Source organism: Thamnophis elegans, chromosome 6, assembly GCF_009769535.1.
Source record: "Thamnophis elegans isolate rThaEle1 chromosome 6, rThaEle1.pri, whole genome shotgun sequence".
Taxonomy (NCBI): Eukaryota; Metazoa; Chordata; class Lepidosauria; order Squamata; family Colubridae; genus Thamnophis; species Thamnophis elegans.
The window spans coordinates 20229130-20249098 of NC_045546.1; the positions used below are offsets into that span (position 1 = coordinate 20229130).

The following is a 19969-nucleotide window of genomic DNA, read 5'->3' on the forward strand; positions in this document are numbered from 1 at the left end:
ATGGATGAGGGAATAAATGGGGAACTCATCAAATTTGCAGATGACACCAAGCTGGCAGGAATAGCCAACACTCCAGAAGATAGGCTTAAAATACAGTAAGATCTTTACAAACCTGAACACTGGGCACTATCTAACAAAATGAAATTCAATGGTGAAAAAAGTAAGGTTCTACATTTAGGTAAGAAAAACAAAATGCACAGGTATGGTATAGGTAGTATATAGCAGTAGACTTATATACCGCTTCATAGGGCTTTCAGCCCTCTCTAAGCGGTTTACAGAGAGTCAGCATATTGCCCCCAACACTCTGGGTCCTCATTTTACCCACCTCGGAAGGATGGAAGGCTGAGTCAACCCTGAGCCGGTGAGATTTGAACCGCTGAACTGCTGATCTAGCAGTAGCCTGCAGTGCTGCATTTAACCACTGCGCCACCTCGGCTCTTGCTCAAGTATCTCGGCTCTTGCTCAAGTATCTTGCTCAGTAGTAGTAATTGTGAGAGGGATGTTGGAGTCCTAGTGGACAACAATTTAAATATGAGCCAGCAGTGTACAGCAGCTGCCAAAAAAGCCAACACAGTTCTAGGCTCCATAAACAGAGGGATAGAATCAAGATCATGTGAAGTGTTAATACCACTTTATAATGCCTTGGTAAGGCGTTTGGAATATTGCATTCAGTTTTGGTGGCCACGATGTAAAAAAGATGTGGAGAGTCTAGAAAGAGAAGAGCAACAAAGATGATTAGGGGACTGGAGGCTAAACCATATGAAGAACAGTTGCAGGAACTGGGTACATCTAGTTTAATGAAAAGAAGGACTAGGGGAGACATGATAGCAGTGTTCCAATATCTGAGGGGTTGCCACAAAGAAGATAGAGTCAAACTATTCTCCAAAGCACCTGAGGGTAGAACAAGAAGCAATGGGTGGAAACTAATCAAGGCGGGAAGCAACTTAGAACTGAGGAGAAATTTCCTCACAGTTAGAACAATCAATCAGTGGAACAGCTTGCCTCCAGAAGTTGTGAAAGCCCCAACACTGGATAGCCATCTGTCTGAAATGGTATAGGGTTTATTGCCTAGGCAGGGGGTTGGACAAGAATACCTCCAAGGTCCTTTCCAACTCTGCTATTGTATTGTATTATTGTAAGTCCTGTAATAGCAATTGCTGGAGAAAAAATGATGTTCTCCTTTTTTTCTGTAAGCCAAAGCTGTAGCTCTCCACTTTGACACTTAAAGCATACATTCAATGCAGTTTAACATTAAGGCTTGCGTAAGCGGATACACATCAAATTCCCTTTTAATTCATCTGTTTTCTGAAGAAGAAATGGAATTAAGAATTAAGAGTTATGAATTAAAACTTGTTAAACAATCCCATACAATCCTGCATTCTGTGGCAGGGATTACTTGGAAGTTCGCCAAAGTTACAGTGTAGTGGTTAAATATTTGGACTGAGAAGACCCAGGGCCCAAATTCACTTTCAGCCCTGGAAGCCAAATGGGTGATTCTGGTGTTATCTCCCCTCCTCTCTCAGCACAACCAAACTAACAGGAATGTCACTGTGGGGATTAAGAAAGAATGGGGTACGATGTATCCTGCCTTGAGTTCCAGGAGGAAAAGTGGGATATATATGTACAGTATGTAACAAATAAACAATAAAAATAAAGCCTGAACTTCAGGGAAATATTATCTTGCATTATCTTCCCTTTATGCTGTATAAAAGACATATTGCTTATAATTCAGAAAGTAGTAAATGACTATTATTAGTCATTGATAGTCTAATCCTTCATGAACCTGTCTTGTCCCTTTTTAAAGCCATCCAAGTTAACACCCATTATAATTGCTGGCAACAGATTCCACACTTTGATTACCGTATTTTTCAGAGTATAAGACGAACCTTTTTCCCTCACAAAAGAGGCTGAAAATCTGGGTGTGTCTTATACACTGAATACAGCATTTTTTTGCCTCCCAAAACTCCGTCCCCTTCACCAAAATGGCCATGCATAGCCTTTAGGAGTCTTGCAGAGTGCTCCTGGGGGCTGGGGAGGGCAGAAATGAGCAAAAAATGGTCCATTTTTTTGATTGTTTTGGCCCTCCTACTCCCCAGGAGCACTCTATAAGCCTCCTAAAGGCTATGCATGCCCTTTTTTGGGGGGGCAAAAAAAAAACGGGCCTGTTTTCGCAAAAAACAGACCATTTTGGGGAGGTCTGCAGAGTGCAAAAACTTTTTTTTAATTTGCCTCTTCAAAACCTCGGTGCGTCTTATACTGTGGTGCGTCCTATACTCCAAAAATATGGTATGTAGTTTGAAAAAGCATTTTGTTCTCTCACTCTTGAATCTTCCTTCATTAAGGGGAATATGTACATAAAGCTTGCTTTTATAAACCTCTATTATTTTACACTGTCTTTTGTTCTAAACAATCCCAAATTTGTAGTCCTTTTACATTAGGGAGCTATCCCAGTTCTCAAACTATTTTGTTGGCATAAGGCAAGAAGACAAATCTCTAGATTTTTGATATGGCACAACAGTGCCCCCTAAAGTGTCTGATATGTTGGACCTACAGTTAGAAGCCAGAATCAAAACAATCCAGCTTTTGTTCCCTTAAAAAGCCATGTAATCCTATTTATACAATGTCATAACTTGGGGAAAATAGACTGCATCTTTAGAATTCTATCAAGTATTACTAAGATGGCTTTAATTGCTAAATAATTTGTTACTTGCTAGATAGATCCAGAACATCCAAGGCTGAGCATTCTGGCTTTGCTGGACAAAACAACCTTCACAGAGAAAGTGGCTTTCACTTTTCCTCTATGTTCTGTAGAACTGAGGATGGTGCTAAAAAAAAAAGACAAAAGAGAGGGACAAAATATACAGACAGAGAAGTGGAGCATATAAATGTTCCATGAAGAGCTCTAGATGCTACCTCTAACTAGATCCCTAGCTATGAACTGTGACAGTTCATATGCCGACAGCCAAGATTTTATTCAAGAAAATAACAAGCACCTGGTCAGCCTAGATTAATTGTGTTGATCTTCTTCACAAATCTGCATATGCATTCATTTTTTTTCTATGTGATATATTCCCTTTCCCCAATAAGTATACCTTTCTAACCATATAAGCTTTGATATAAGGCAGTGGTTCTTAACCTTCCCAATGCCGCGACCCTTTAGTACAATTCCTCATGTTGTGGTAACCCCCAACCATAAAATTGGTGTCTCGGTTCCTAAGACCATTGAAAATATGTGATTTCCGATGGTATTAGGTGACCCCAAAGGGATCCCAACCCACAGGTTGAGAACCACTGATATAAGGGAATGTCTTGGGCTGGGCAAGAGTGAAATTTTTGCCAGAGCAACTAAGAAATTCCCAGCTTATAGACTAAAGGTGTCAAGAGGTTCAATCTAACTGACATTGGCCTAATGTAAGTTCTTTATTAGGGAACTCTTGGAAAAGGGGATCTGAAGGCAGATTTTAAACTATCCCCTCTCAGTTTGCAATATACAGTAGGATATTGACCAGAAGTCACCCTTTCTGTTCCATTTCTCTGCCTGTCTATCTCTCCTTTAATGTCCCCTCAGAGCCTTTTCGATTGGCTACCCAAGAAATTTGAATTATGGGGAATGTGACTTTTACTTTTATGTAGCTATAAAAAGACATGCTTTAGAGAATAACTTTGCTTATTAGAATAGTGATAACAATAATAAATATTATGTTTTATGCTCATATTACTAATAAAGCCACCATTTTTATTACACTGTATCTAGCTTTTTCACGTGCATTTTTAAGTAGATTAGATATTTCTGGGTGGAAAAAAAAGAAAGAAATGTGTGATTACACACACACACACACTCACACACCTTGGAATAATCACTACATCTACTTCCTGATAGACTTCTAGCATGCTCAGATGTTAACCTTCTTTAGATCTAAGATATTGCTTCTCCTTTACAGGATTCATAGTACTGAAACTGAGGTATACTTTCACAGAATTTTGACAAATGATCAAAAGGATATAATTTGGAGGAAGAAAATTCCAGCTTAAGACCTGATTGGCTAGTGCAAGGTAACGTTGAAAGACTGAAGACATCTGAGCATTAAGATTTTCACGCCGGCTGAATTCCTGTAGTACTTCTACTGTAAGCATAAAGATCTGACGGAGATCATCCTCCTGCACAGAATAAAGACCAGATGTTTTAATAATCGTTCAATTTTGCCCAATACAAATCAGTATGCAAATAAAATTAAGCATTTTAATTACAACTCTCGGACCTATCTAACTCTATCCCTCATGGACTGAATCTTTTACACAGAAATCATGCATTTGTTACAGAAATAGCAGTTCGTTCTTTTTCAGCTGAGAAGTTTAGGTTAATTGTATATAAATCATATCAAAAGATCACGTACTCCAGTATGCTATATATTACAAGCCTACAGGAAATCCATGAAGAGGAAAAGGAGTGCAATTCCACTATCTGCTCATGTAGCATTACAACACACTGCCATTGCTATGTCTCTGAGCATGAAGCACTATCTTTCTTTCAGTTCTGAATCATGAAACATTCAGATTTGCTTATGACAACTTGGACTTAATCTTCGTAAATGTCAACGTCCATAAGGCAGTGACCGTTGCATTGTGAAGGCCAGAGGCAGGATGTCACGGATTACAGCACGCCATTGATTCCGATTTAGGGCGGCTTGTTGGGCATCGGTTATCGAGAAATGGAGTGGTTGAAGGTCGTGAGCCACTTGGGATATCCACGTTTTCTTTGGGGCATTGCTTATGACAAGACCTTCTCTTACTAGTTTGTCCAAATAACATAATTGTAGTCATGATGGCTTTAAAACCCATCTTATTTAAGTCTTTGCTTCTCATGGTGGCCAACAGTTGGTTTTGAGTTACTCACAAGTAGGAGCTGGAGAAAGAACCCTGTCTCACTATTACTCTCATATTGCACTCAACCAGGAGTATCATTAGTGTTTTTCCAAACTAAAGTGTCCCAAATATTTTAGTCTTTTCTCCCATAAGGCAGCTGTTCGAATCACTTGGTAAGTTTTTCACAGCTGCCACACACTAAGTTAGTTTCATCATTAACATTTACATTTTTTTTTTCATGATTAAAGGTAAAGGTTCCCCTCGCACATATGTGGTAGTTGTTTTCAACTCTAGGGGGCGGTGCTCATCTAAAGCCGAAGAGCCAGCACTGTTCAAAGACGTCTCCATGGTCATGTGGCTGGAATGACTAAATGCCAAAGGCGCATGGTAACACTGTTACCTTCCTACCAAAGGTGGTTCCTATTTTTCTACTTGCATTTTTTATATGCTTTCGAACTGCTAGGTTGGCAGAAGCTGAGACAAGTAACAGGAGCCCACTCCATTACATGGCGCTAGGGATTCAAACCACCAAACTGCTGACCTTTCTGATTGACAAGCTCAGTGTCTTAGCCACTGAGCCACCACTCGTTTTCATGATTAGCAATACACATCTGGCTTCATCAATGCATTGTAAAGTTAGATGTCTTTGCCCATTATGAATTACTTCATGCTTCTTCAAACAGAAATGCATTTACTCACTTTTTTCCTGAAGAGTTCCAAACAATATAAAACCAACATAGACCCCACCCTGCTAGCCTTCCATAAAGTTTTAAAGACCTGGCTATGTTCCTGAGCCTATGATGCTACCTGCCAATGGCCATGCCTCCTATTGTTAACAGCCAGTTATCTTATTTTGTATGTACTCAAATTAAGACGTTTCAATATTTTTAGGTGTTTTAATGTTTTTTATTGTTTTAAAAATTTTAAGTTTTTAATTATAATACATGTTTCTGAATTGTGAGTTGCCCAGAGACATCTGCTGAGATCAGATCAGATCAGATCAATCAATCAATCAATCAATAGGCTCAGCAGTATATATGGGCAGTTGATTTTTCCCTCAATGTGCATCCCTTTACATTGAACCAATTTCGCTATTTGTTAATATGTAAACCTATGACGTTATGTTTGTTAATATGTAATTAAGGGCATTAAGTTTTCCAGGAATTTTTAGAGAGTTTTAACAAAAGGCTTTTGAAAAACCTACTAATGTCTCCCTGACTAATACATATTTTTACTGACACTCAGGATATAGTTAATGTGACAGGATTCAGGATTTACTTTTAAAAGACAATTGTATACTTTTTTCTTCATCTTATTTTTCTTTGATGTGATAGATAATTCTATCTTTAATCGTGCTTTCTACATTTATTCAGAACAGATGTTAAATTTCTGGCATGTAACCTCCTTGATAATTCCTGGGTTCCATTCCAGTTCTCTAATAAGTAGAATAATACTACATATTTTTCCTAGAAGATCAGCAATTTCACATGTTAGTCTTTAAAAACACTTAGATGGATTGCATCTGGAACTAGTTATTTGGTTTCAGTCAATGATGTCAACTTCTTTTGCTTCCAAAGAATGTAAAGAAATGTTTTGTGGTTTTTAATTGCTGGATTTTTAAATACTTCATTAGTGGTATGGCTGCTCAAAGGCTTTTTTTGTTTGTATTTAATTTATTAAAACTTGTGTTCCTCTAAGCTCTTATAGCAATAGCATAACCCAGCCTATGGGAAACCATAGCCGGTCACAAGCCCGGATAAATGGGGAGTGTTGGTTCCCGTGGCGACGGAACCGTGAAACAAGCTGAGAATCCAATGGCAGGACAACACACGGATAAACAACTCTGTAATCTGTGACGTTCTGCCTTTGGCCTTCACAATGCAACGGTCACTGCCTTGTGGACGTTGACATTTACGAAGATTAAGTCCAAGTCCAAGCAATAGCATTTAAACTTATATATCATTCCATAGTGCTTTATGGAACTCTCTGAGTGGCTTACATTATCAGCATATTGCCCCCAACCATATGGGTCTTCATTTTACCAACCAACAGAAGGCTGAGTCAACCTTAAGCCCATCAGGATCAAACTCCTGACTGTGGGCAGAGTTGGTCTGCAATACTATTTTCTAACCACTGCACCACCACGGCTCTTATCATTTGGAAAACAATTCTACTCTATGGACAGCCTTCCATTTTTATTTCTATTTCTTAGTAGTACTTGCAACCTTTCCTTATGGTATGCATTGTGGTTCAATTGTTATTACTTTCATTTGAGTAACTGGAAATATATGCTAGAGAAGGAAAAGACAAAAGTATTACATAGGAACCCCCACACACACAATTTCTAATTTAAAGTTTAATTCCTCCTGCATATTACTATTACACGGTTTTCTTCCATATATCTGCAATATCATGAATCTTTCCCTGTTCACATTGTTCTTGGAAACATAGAAACACATACTAACCTGAAATATTAGTTTGCAATTGCCATGGAACTCCATGCTTAATCCAATGTTGCTGGTTTTACTTGAACTTGAGAACTCACTTAGCAATGCGGTTAAAATGGAACAGGCCAGAGTTTGCTGAGAAAATTTGATTAAAAAAAAATAGCTGAATAATTTGTTGTATGAAAGTTTTATTATGCCATATCATATCTATTATCATTAAAATAATGTCACATCTATTCTCCGATTTGAATTTAGTCAAAAAAGCACTTGTTACTTGGTCTTGATAATGTTGTTTTTGAACCCCATGGTAGTTAAAAAATGCAAAGAAACTATTTTGTGCATAATAGACATTTCAGAGAATGCTTACTAATTCAGAAGTAGGTACATTCATCTATTTATTTAGCAATTCTGCATGGTGCCTTGATTACAATCCCCAGACTTATTGAAAAAAGTGCCATAAAATATAATAAAACAATAATAGAGTGAAACACATAAAATAGTAATGGTCTAATCCACCACCATATCTAGGGGCTTACTCCCTTGTTCCCCCAAAACTTTTCAGAAAAGGTTCCATTTTCACCAGTTGTCAGAATACTGTCATGGTTATTGTCAAAATGGCATCTGGAAGGACATTAATCCATAGAGCAAGGACCATCATTGGAAAAACTGCTTCCAGCATCGTTCCATCCTTACGTCCCCAAATCAAGAGAATATTGTTGGATTGGTTCTATTTGGAAAAAACAGGTGCAAAGCTACATAGCGCTTTGTATGTTAAAATCAGGTTTATGGTTGAATGGCAACCATAAACCTACTGGAAGCCAGCATAGGACTTTTTATTTGTCAAACTGTAGGCCACCTCATTTTACGACCGCAGTTGTTTCTGAGCAGTATTAAATTGCAGTAATTTAGTCATATGACGATAAAGGTATGAGTTATCGTGGTCGTTGCATGTTCTTTTTCTGAATCACCAGTAACCAGTTTGACCCAGACTCAATAAGCCCAAAGCACTGGAAACTTGGAAGTTGGTTGGGTTGCATATCCCTTAGTGGATGGCTTTTATTTTATCATGGGAAAACTTACAAAGCTAAATTTGCCATTTATCTTTTTTAGTTTCTTCTTTTTATTTCTCTTCTGTCACAGTTTTTACTATTTCTTCACCTTTTCTGTTCGTTGGGCTTCTTGATTCTTCCCCCCCTTATTCTGAATGCTTATTTGTAAATGGTAAAGGGAAGAAAATAAATGGCCCTTCAATGAGTCAGTTGCGTCTCATCTCATCAAGGCTGGCTATCATTTAGTTTGTCTCTTTATTTGACCCCAGGACTTTGGCTTTGTTTATTCAGCTTCTTTCTCACAAGGCCTTTGATGGCAGAGCTCCCAGGCAGCCATCTTCTCTTTTTCATTCCTCCTCTCTTGTTTGATTGGCAGCTGAGTTGGACTGATGAAGGATGAGGGCCAAGAATGCAGGGGAAGGAAGAAGTATGGGTGGAGTCTTCCACAATGGCCAAAACTCTTAACCCAGTAAGCCAGAACTGGCACATAAATTAAAACTGGGCAAAGACCATCCCCTCCAGCCATGATGGAAAATCATAGGCCAATTATTTCAGAGGAAGTTCTATCTATTCAGAATTAAAAATACAGGTGGCACAGAACCTCAACAAACAAATAGTAACTCCATCTTTCTATATTCCTGCTACAAAACCCCTAACTGGAACTGGCACTCCAAAAAGAGTGTAATGTAGTTCCCCTTGCTCCCAATTTTCATAGACATTCCAGAAAGATGCCATAATTGGTGATACGAATGCTACTGAGAAGTTTAATAGTGCCACGATAAGGGAACTGTTCCTTTTCAGACCCCAATGAAAGTCATCCCAGCAAAGCAATCAGTGCTGGATTTTCCTTAAGTTAACTCTTGATTTGGATTTGTCCTATTTTGGGAGCACATTTTGAACTAAAATCAACAGGAATGCATGTGTGTCTCTGGCCTAATCTAGCACAGTATACAAATAATTTTAGACAAATAATTTACTAGGCAAGTAGCGCAAATTATCTTTGGGCTGAAAATGTTACTCGGGTAACATTTGTGTAAACTCTTCATGTTAAGATGTTTCAATATTTATCGTTTGTTGCACTTTATGTATTTGTAAATTTTTGTTAAGTTCATGACATACTACCCAAAACCATGGATTAATTAAAAGTCCCTAATTGGTCTTGGTGAACACTACTATTATAAGCATACAAATTTTAAAACTTCATCAAGTAGACACTGATTCATTAGGAGGTTTTCGCCCCTTTCCCATCCACCAAATGGAGTTCATAACAGGATAAATCAAATTATTGAAGGTGAGTTAATACTGCTGGAAAAGATCAGTTTAAACAGAATACCATAGCTAAAAATGTCCACTTTATAAGAAAATTATGGTTCACTTACACAGACTTTATGGTGCATTTCAATCATTGCTATAAATTTGCTTATATGTGAAAGTCACCTGCTGCGTCAGTCAAATCCTGCTATTTAGCTAAGAAATTCTTATAATCAATGCCTTCTTAATGAAAATTTAAAACTTTAAATTAGTAGTAAACGTTCCCCAAGAATAAAGGCATTTGCTATAGCTTTGTTCTGAAAGTTAATAGGGCTTATCTAGAATTAAGGCTAAATGCAAAGACAACCCTCCCCATATATACCACTAAACTTTTCGACAGAGTAGTAGAGATCTGTGTAAGTTTAGTTGACACTGAAAAACATATATGTGAAACTGCCAAATGCTAAGTATATAAATTTCCAGAATTAAATGAATCATGTACAGGTACTTCTTCATCCAATATTATTTAAAGCTGAATATTCAAGGTAAATGTTAATGTATCAAACATTAAAATGATTATTTCATAACATCTCGCTCCTCCACATATTATGCAAAAGGTAGCATGTTTTATATTTGTCACAATAGGTGTACATACAATGGAAGTATACAATTATTGGCTTCATCCCTAGACAATTTGGAGCCAAGGTGTCACGGATGGGCAGAGGAATAGGAATTGTTAAAGGGTCATGAATGCAGGCAAGCATCCAGGGTTTAAACAGAAATATGCACACTACCTCTGAACCCCCGAAAGATTAAAGTTGTGATGATACTATTTATGCGAGGTCATGCAACAGCTGACAGTAGTGCCATCCGCCCACCAACTGCAACATCTTTTGTTCAGAAATGCCTCTGATGTCAATACCTTGACCCCACACACAGCTAGTTATCACAGCCACTATGTACAAAATTAATAGGCTTTTTTGCTATATAAATCCCAAAGAGATAAAAAAACCATTTAGAAATATATATGCAAGCGGAATGTAATGGCTGATTTCCATAATGATCCTGGACTCTCTATCCACAATGACACAAAGTTTCATATTCATTTTTTAAAACTTTTTTATTAGATTTATATGGCTGCTGAACTCAAAAATATAAATTGCGTATCCCCTGAGAGAAAATTACAAAAGCACCATACAGTCAATACAACCAGAAAATGTACTTCTTCGGAGCCTTGCAGAAGGCCAGCAAAGTTGGGGCCAATCTGATCTCTGGAGGGATGACATTCCAGAGACGGGACACAAAGCATGTCTATTCTGCCAGACCAGATGGGATGGATAGAAACAATTCGGGAGACAGTGTCCCATAAATGAGAGTTCCCCAAACTTTCCGGCTTTGTGGAACAGTGGGGGTGGGAAGGACATGGAACATGCGTGCACGCGCTTACCTGCTCTCATGGCCCAGTAGTGATCCATGGCCCGGGACAGCGGGGGGATTCACTTACCTTCCCTACTGATTTGCAAATGTGAGCGTACATGCCACATATGCGCATGCACACCACATTCTGTGCATGTGCAGTGCTCGTGCATTATGTCGGAGTGGGTGGGCGGAGCTTCCCGCAGCCACTGCTACCGGTTTGCCTGAACCGGAGAACCGGCTGAATACCACCTCTGGCCCAGGGGCTGGGGACCCCTGCCATAAGTAATCTAGCCCCAAACCATGAAGGGCTTTAAAGGTGATTGGCAGAACCATGAATTGCACCCAGAAGCATACTTGAAGCAATGTACCTCATGGAGTTGTGGTGTCATGTGCACTGAATAACAGAAGCCATTAACTACATGCACCACTACAGTCTGGATTGGCCTTAATGAGAATTTTATTTTCTTATTATCTGGAGCCAGAAAGATTATAGGTGATTGTGGAACGAGGAAGGATTTGGATTATGCATGAACAGATAAGAGGCTAAAGAACTATATAAACTGCATTTCTAGTGTTGGAATGCTCATTTCCAGATATAGAACTCTATAAAAATTAAAATAAAAACGGCCAAAAATGTGCTTTTAACAACTGCAGCTCATAGTGCAGATTTAATGAGCAAGTACAGAGAGAACATCATTCCAGTTAAGGGTGAACCTATAAAACTAGTCTACTGCCTCACTTAACAGAAATGTTATGAGTTCTACCACATGAACAAATCACATACTCAAACAATAACCCTGGTCTGACAACATAAAATATTTCTCTTGTTTGGAGAGTGGATTATCTCTTAGAATAGCCTGGCACTTACCCCAGTTGGGTAGTTATAAAAGTCTGCCACGCTTAAAAGAGACTTTCAGCTGCTCTAACAGGAGATCAATCAGAATGTGCTAAGAGAGATTAGCTGGGCAATCAGATACTCAGTGGAAGTTAAGCAGTCTTAGACAATCATTGGTTTTTTTTCTTTTAAAAAAAACTTTTAATAAACTCCCTCTTAAAGCTACTTTCTCATTAAAAATAGAAGCAAACAAAAACTACCGCAATGCACTGAAAAATAGACAACATTGTGAAATATTTCTGTACATTATTGCATTCGGATAAAGGACGGTTCATGCCTTTAAAAAAAGAATTTCATTTAAATTAAAAAAATTAAAGCTCTAATGAATGTTAGAATGGATTTCACACTTGTGACTGGGCGGTTGGTGGAAAACGTGCACCAGTATTTGAATGTGCTTAGGTTACAGGGGATGAAAGGATATAAGAGTTCAAAGAGTTTAGGAAAATATAGAGGCTAGTACACACCTGTCCAAAACTTAGAAACTGATCAGAGAATAAATTTCAGAGCTAAAACTGTTGTGTCTGTATCAAGCATTTGTGCTTCAGTCATCAGCATTAAAAGAAACATTTGGTTTAGACCAAATTGGCTGTTAAAAAAATTAACTCTCAAAACTTCAGAATCCATTAGGACGATCTTACCCTTTTCCTATGCAGAAGAAAACATATTTTTATCTCTATATCTATGGAAACAGCAAAAGAATAATGTACTTTAGGCAAAGAGGTGGCACAGTTGTGTTTTCCTAGCCCATCGAGTTAATCCTACTGTCTTAAATCATTCTCCCATACTGTCAAGATGATTTATAGGGCTGCTGTTCTTTTCAAATGCTTCTGTGAAATCCATATTGTCAGTGTTAACTGATGCCTAAGAAGACAGGAAGTATTTGATAACATCCTTCAAGAGACACTTATAACTAATACAGTAGGAGGAAATAGTCGCGATGCCACCATACAACTCTGCTAACAATGAAAGCAAAACGAAATAGAAACAGTCTCTAGAAAGGCTACCTCAGAAGTGACTTTCTTAATTTCTTGTCCTTGAACAACCTCTATCAGAGAAAAGGTACAAAAATTCACCTTAGGTATAACAAAAGTGTAGGCTAACAAATAAAAATAAACTCTGAATGATACACAACACACTTACCACTAATGATTATTTGTGTTAGCCATTGCAAGATACAGTATTTGAGGTCATTCTAACTCCAATGTTATCATGTTCTTTCTTAGTCTCCTTTTGGAGTAATGTTGTACAATATGTTGAATTACCGGGAAAAAAGCAAATGTTTTTGGAGATGGAAACATATTTTAACTGACGATATAAAGGATGGATGTCAGAGATATAAGATTTAGCAATTTTTGAGCCAATTACATATTTTGTTAATCAAAAAACAATTACCTCTCCCTTTGCGAAATTTTTTGGGGAGAGGTTTGGTGAACACTGAAAGCATAGTTTTCCCTTTTTAAACGACATGAACTTGAAATATATTTGTAGTTAAATATTTTTCTTTTTTTGTTTTTCTTCATTATTTTTTGTCCTTTTTTCTTCACATGCAGTGAACTGTTCATTTTTATTTTATGTATGTTTGTTTGAAATTAATAATAAATTTTTTAGAAAGGATAAATTGGAACATGAAAAATACTGAAAAAAAGTGCTGAAAAAAATAACTTTATAACCAATGCCCACATTTACAATCTTTGCAGTGTTCCTTAGTTATAAGATCACCATTACTGTCAGTACATGTTATTCTGTATGTGACCTGTGTTTCCTGCCCCCATTTGCCAAGTGGATACCATAGATTGGAGAGGAAGGAATTACAAGCAAGCAAGTAATGGATAATACACATCAAATGGGTAACACATCAAAAGCAATGTAATGGAACCAGCAGCCAGGAGGGTTGTGTAGGAGATGACCAGGCTGAGCATGAGAGAAGGTTCAAGAGCATCATCAGTTTATGATCCCTTCACACCCACAAGAGATCTAAATCCAGCCCTCCTTGAATTCCCTTAACTTTTATCTATTGCCAATTTACTTTGGCCATCATTAGTTCAGTTTCTTGTTTAGAGATAGCATGGAATAAACTGGTTACTCATTTGAACCACCCAGGTTCCTGATTTCTTACACCTGACAGGTTGGGAGGAGCCATGAGTGCACTATGCAAACAGCCCTCTGTAGTCCCCACTGTGTGCCTGCTTATTCTCTTGTAATCCCTTCTTCTCCAATCTCTCTGCTCTGTGAGGATAAGGAAATGAGTCAGGCACAGAAGAGATTGTCTACAGAAATTCCTTGTGTCTTTTTCCCATCCCTAAATGAAAACCGATAATAAAGCATCATTATTTAAACATTGTTAACCACAGTCAGCCAAATCAGCATCGAGTATGCAGTTTTTCAAGAACAGCTTTCAATGCGTAGTATTGAGTTCAGAGCTAGTTCGTTCCTTGTGGTGCACTCTGGATAGTGCATGAGCGTGATCCGAAGGGATTAGCAGTCTTAGGCAGCCAAACCTGTATTAACCATGTAGTCTCCTGGCTAATGTACCATTGCCATATGGAGAGCTGAGGTGGCGCAGTGGTTAAATGCAGCACTGCAGGCTACTTCAGCTGACTGAAGTTCTGCAGTTCGGCTGTTCAAATCTCACCGGCTCAGGGTTGACTCAGCCTTCCATCCTTCCGAGGTGGGTAAAATGAGGACCCAGATTGTTGTTGGGGGCAATATGCTGACTCTGTAAACCGCTTAGAGAGGGCTGAAAGCCCTATGAAGCGGTATATAAGTCTAACTGCTATTGCTATTGCTATACATTAAATAAATAATGCACAGAATAATGTTATTCTTTTTTTTCTAAGCTTGAAACTACTTCTAATTAATTTAATTCCTAGACCTAAGGAACATTTTCTATCCATGCCCTCCCCCCTTAATATTAATAAGCTGTTCTAAAATATAAAATCATAAACTGCATTCTTATCATTTATTAGCACATAGCAATAGCACTTAAACTTATATACCACTTTACAGTGCTTTATAGCCCTCTCTAAGTGGTGTACAGAGTCAGCATATTTCCCCCAAAAATTTGGGTCCACGTTTTACCCACCTCGGAACGATGGAAGGCTGAGACAACCTTGAGCCTGAACTCAAGGTTGAACTGCCAAATTGAAGGCAGCCGGCAGTCAGCAGAAGTAGCCTGTAATGCTGCACTCTGATCACTGCGCTACCGAGGCTCTTATTTATTCCTATAAATCATATTCTTATTGAATTTTTGAAATGTGTTATTTTGGATTTGGGGTACTAATGTAGCATAACATTTATATAACCAACTTTTTCTGAGTCTTCAAAAATGAACTGTGTTATATTAAATGTAATTAGCATAAAGGGGATTTGTATTGTTCCTTCTTATGGCATGCAAATGATTTAACAGTCTTTGACAGATCTGAAGAAATCCTGTTCTTTGCAATCGCTTTAATCTTTTAAACCTTTTTTTAGTTTTGAAAAACTTCCTTGGGTTTTAGCTTACATTACAGCCAGAAACAAACTCTGCATGTCTAATTGCAAAACATACACAAAAAATGGTAACAATGCAAAGACTTAAAGACTACTGGTGTCAAATATAAACCAGGGGCTGTGGATATATTAGCATCTTCTTATATTTCTTCTGGGGTCTGCTCTGTCGTGTGCAGGGTTAAGAGGGAAATGTGATCCATTTTTAAATTCATGCAGTTTTTAACAATCATCTAATTTACCCAACTCTGTTATTTTACATGGCTCGTGGTCAACATGTTTACCTTCCTTCAGTGAAGACCTCAAGGCATACATAACTCAGTGAACACATTAGGAGCAACGCTTGACAAGTTGTTGAACAGACTATTTTTATATATTAATATGAGGCTCCACCAGCAGCTGAAAGTTCACACAGCCACACACACAGCCACACACACACGAAGCTGCACTCTAGATCTCAGAATGGGGAATCTTTCCAAATAGCCAAAGCAGAAAAGAGAATTCTGTACCGGGGTCCAGGACCAATGAGCTGCAGGCATTTGTGGTTAAGTGGAATTTATTCCACATACATTTCCTCAGCATCTTGGAATCAGTGGTGGAAAACATGAATTAACCAGACTAAAATTAGTAATTGGCTTTTTAGCAGAAGCTCTGTCCATCAGAGACCAATGTTAGCTATACTGGGAAAAGGTACTAAATGTATTGAATCAGTTCCCTGAGATAAAATCATGTTCTATGAATGTCGTACTTGCCTTGCCTCAGTGAGTAACTAAAGCTTATTTTTACACTTTTCTAAGTGTAGATTACTATTTACTAAATACAGATAGTCCTCCACTTACAACAGTTCATTTAGCAACCATTTGAAGTTACAACGGCACTGAAAATAGTGACATATAAATAGTGATTATTGCAGCATCCCAATGGTCACATGATTCAGATGCTTGACAACTGATTCATATTTATGACAGTCGCAGTGTTCAGGAGTTATTTTGCGACCTTCTGACAAGCAAAGTCAATGGAGAACCCAGATTCACTTAACAACCATGTGACTAATTTAATGACTGCAGTGATTCACTTAAACAAATGTGGCAAGGAAAGTCGTAAAATGGGATAAATTCACTTAACAATTTTTTCACTTAACAACATAAATTTTGGGCTCAATTGTGGTTGTAGGTTGAGGACTACCTGTACCACCGGTTGTATATAAAAGCAGATTGTCGAGGAGAAAATATATGTAGTCACTAAGAGTCAACACGATCTGATGGCGCATACCGTATTTTTCGGAGTTTAAGACGAACCAAGATTTTAAAGAGCCAAATTTTAAAAAAAGTTTTTGCACACTGCATATCTTCCAAAAATGGTCTGTTTTTCGCAAAAACGGGCCCGTTTTTGGTCAACAAAAGGGGCATGTATAGCCTTTAGGAGGTTTGTAGAGTACTGGGGGGGGGGGGAAATGAGCAAAAACCTGCCAGTTTTTCACAAAAACGGGCCCACTTTTTGTAAAAAAAGGGGGGCATACATAGCCTTTAGGAAGCTTATAGAGTGCTCCTGGGGTCTGGGGGGGCAAAAACGAGCAAAAATTGGCATGCTTTTTACTCATTTTTGGCCTCTCCAGCCCCCAGGAGCACTCTGGAAGGCTCCTAAAGCCTATGCACAGTCATTTTTGCAAAGGAGGCGGGGTTTCGGTAGGCCAAAAATGCTATATTCAGTTTATAAGACATACTCAGATTTTCACCCTTTTTTTTTTGAGAAAAAGGTGCATCTTATACTCCGAAAAATACGGTAATCAACCAATCAACTGTGCATATGGGACTCTTCCCAAGGGATCATAAACGGGCAGCCTGCACCAGGCCTTAGCATATCAAATTTAACTCAATCAAATTTTAAAACAGATTGCTCAGCGTCGAGTCTAAGAAAGAGAGTGGCATTTACACCATGACAGAACAGGCAATTATTCTGAGATGCAGGAACTCAGTAATTATTAACTCCTAACCCTACAAAATTGTTGTGAGGATAAAATGGTAAGGAAGGAGCTATGTATGTTATCTTGAGTTCACAGAATAAAAAGTTGACATGTAAAGGTAAATGTACAAATGTAAATATCCCATACTTGGCAATAATGCAGTAAGTCTTTGTGAATAATATTCCAGAGGGAACCGCTTTCTAAGTGTTGAAAACCAAAGATATTATTTTGATTGATATCTGGAAACTCACATGGGAGCGTAAGACAGATTTGGAGTTGAATAACCTGAAAGCTAAAAGTTTCCCTTGCTCAGAATGGAAATGGATGAGAGGAGAAACAGTGCTAAGTTTGAACTATTAGCAAAAATAATTCAAGTTGTAATTAAGTATGGATACCAACCTTGTCCTAATCTTCCAGTGAGAGTTAAAACATTGTAGTTCAAGTAGTCACAAAGCTGGGGAATGTTTAAACTAATAAAATGGCTGACAAATGCTCAACTTATGCTTTATTAATATAAGGTTGAAGTTGTCATCATTACAGGTAAAGGATTTTATGAATATCTATACATTTTGCAGCCCTGTGACATGTGTTTTGCTATTCTTAGACCTTCTTTTTCCTGCTATATGTCAGATCTGGAAGCCTCGGAGTCTTCTTTCGTTGGGTTGTTACTAGGAACCCTGACACCACACACATGGCATTGGATTCATTTTATTGCAGATAAGCTCTCTCAGACCATTCCGTTTTAGCTACCAAAGGTTTTAGCAAGCAGTACAGATAACTCATTTCCAGAGTGGAGCATTTTCTGGCACACCATATGGAATTGGAACTAACGGCGCAAGTGGAAATAAGGTGCTGGAATTCTATTTACAGCTGCATGAGGGGGTGGAGGATATTTCCCCATTGGCTTCTAAAAATGTAACATGAGTAAATTTTATATTGCCATCTTCAGTTCAGAGTCGGCACACATCCCTTCTACCCAACCCTACCACTTCCCCAGGGAATGGAAAAGGTCTTTCCTGAGGCCATTCCAACAGCTGACTTACGGACTGAACACAGTAAGGGAACAGATGTAAACCAAACCAAATAGGAATAAAATCTCTGATAACTATTGAAAACCTATTCAGATACAAAAAGCGACGACCCTTCAAATTTGGCAATTCAGTGCTCAACCTCAACATCTATCTGGGTATCTAGAACAACCTAGAATCAAGAAGAAATTTCCTGATCGTAAGAACAATTAATCAGTGGAACAACTTGCCTTCAGAAGTTGTGGATGCTCCAACACCGGGCGTTTTTAAGACAAGATTGGACAACCATTCGTCTGACATGGTATAGAGCCATGATGGTGAATTTATGGCACACATGCCAGAGATGGTATGCGGAGCCCTCTCTGCGAGCACACGAGCCATCACCCCAGCTCAGCTCCACCGTGCATGTGCATGCATCTCCCACTGGACAGCTGATTTTCGGGTCTCTGCTGCGCATGTGCAGGGGAGATGAGGGAGATGTGCGTGCATATGTGGGGAGTGCGGGGGGGTGTACGGCAGCCCCCCCAACCTGTTTTTGGTCCCAGGAGGCTTTAGGGAGGCCTACTAGTCCCAAAACAGGGCGCAGGAGGGGTCGTGCGCATATGCGGGGGGACGCATGCGCATTGCATTATAGGTGCAGGCGCACACATGCTTTCAGCACATGACAACAAAAAGGTTAGCCATCACTGGTATACAGTTTCCTGCCTGAGTAGGGGGGGTGGATTAGAAGACCTCCAAGATCCCTTCCAACTCTGTTATTCTATCTATCACTTAATAATTTAACTGGGAAGTCAAAAATATATGAGACTCAAAAACAATTTATGTGGTAATTAAGGAGCAAAGTTGAACCCAAGCATACCAATACCATTGGTGTCAGAAAAACAGAACATAATTTATTGCTATACTTCAATTGCTAAATATATTGTACAGCTGCCTATCCTTTTTACCTTTTAATGGCAAACTTTCCCCCCTGAGCAGTTTAGGTCTGATCTACTCATGGAGCAGAATGGGGAATCTCTTTGAATTAATGTCTTTTTCCTCAACTCCTTATTTCCAACTCTGTTGCGATTGCGACTTGAGAATGCTCAATGGATACAGCAATTCCAGGCAGATTTGGAAGGCACAAGCATGGAGGGAGATTTAAATTATTCCTGAAAGTAAATAATTAGTATAATGACAGGGAAGAAAATGTCCAGGATGATGTAAACAAACTTGTGTTTTTAAACACGAGAACTTACCACTGTGGGATTGCCGCTGCTTATCAACTGACTGACTTCATGAAAAATGCTTTTGCATTCAATTGATTTGTCTACAGAACCTCGTTTCACTATTACTGCTACTGCTAACAATATCTGTTCCCGCACATATTTCTGGAGGCTGCAAAATAAAATACATACATAAGATACATTCAGTCCTGATCAAAGTGACCACATTATTGTTTACAAAGCAAAAACATACAAACTCTTCTTAGCTGTACTGCTTTTAGAAAGGAGGCTTGGGGGTGGGGGGCAGGGGAGTATCTAGTCTTTGGGACAGATTCAGTTCATATCCTGCAGCATCCCCTGTGT

The 19969-nt window shown here is 38.6% G+C and overlaps 1 protein-coding gene across 1 annotated transcript in view; it reads right to left on the reverse strand.

Moving 5' to 3' along the window:
• The window catches only part of XPO4 (exportin 4), an 85403-nt gene that overhangs the window by 42744 nt on the left and 22690 nt on the right, over positions 1–19969 (reverse strand). Inside the window, exons 4-6 of the mRNA XM_032219888.1 lie at positions 19640–19778; positions 7329–7445; positions 4005–4158 (exon numbers count right to left, since the gene is read on the reverse strand). Coding sequence (XP_032075779.1) covers positions 4005–4158; positions 7329–7445; positions 19640–19778 — 410 coding nt within the window. The remainder of the gene's footprint in view (positions 1–4004; positions 4159–7328; positions 7446–19639; positions 19779–19969) is intronic.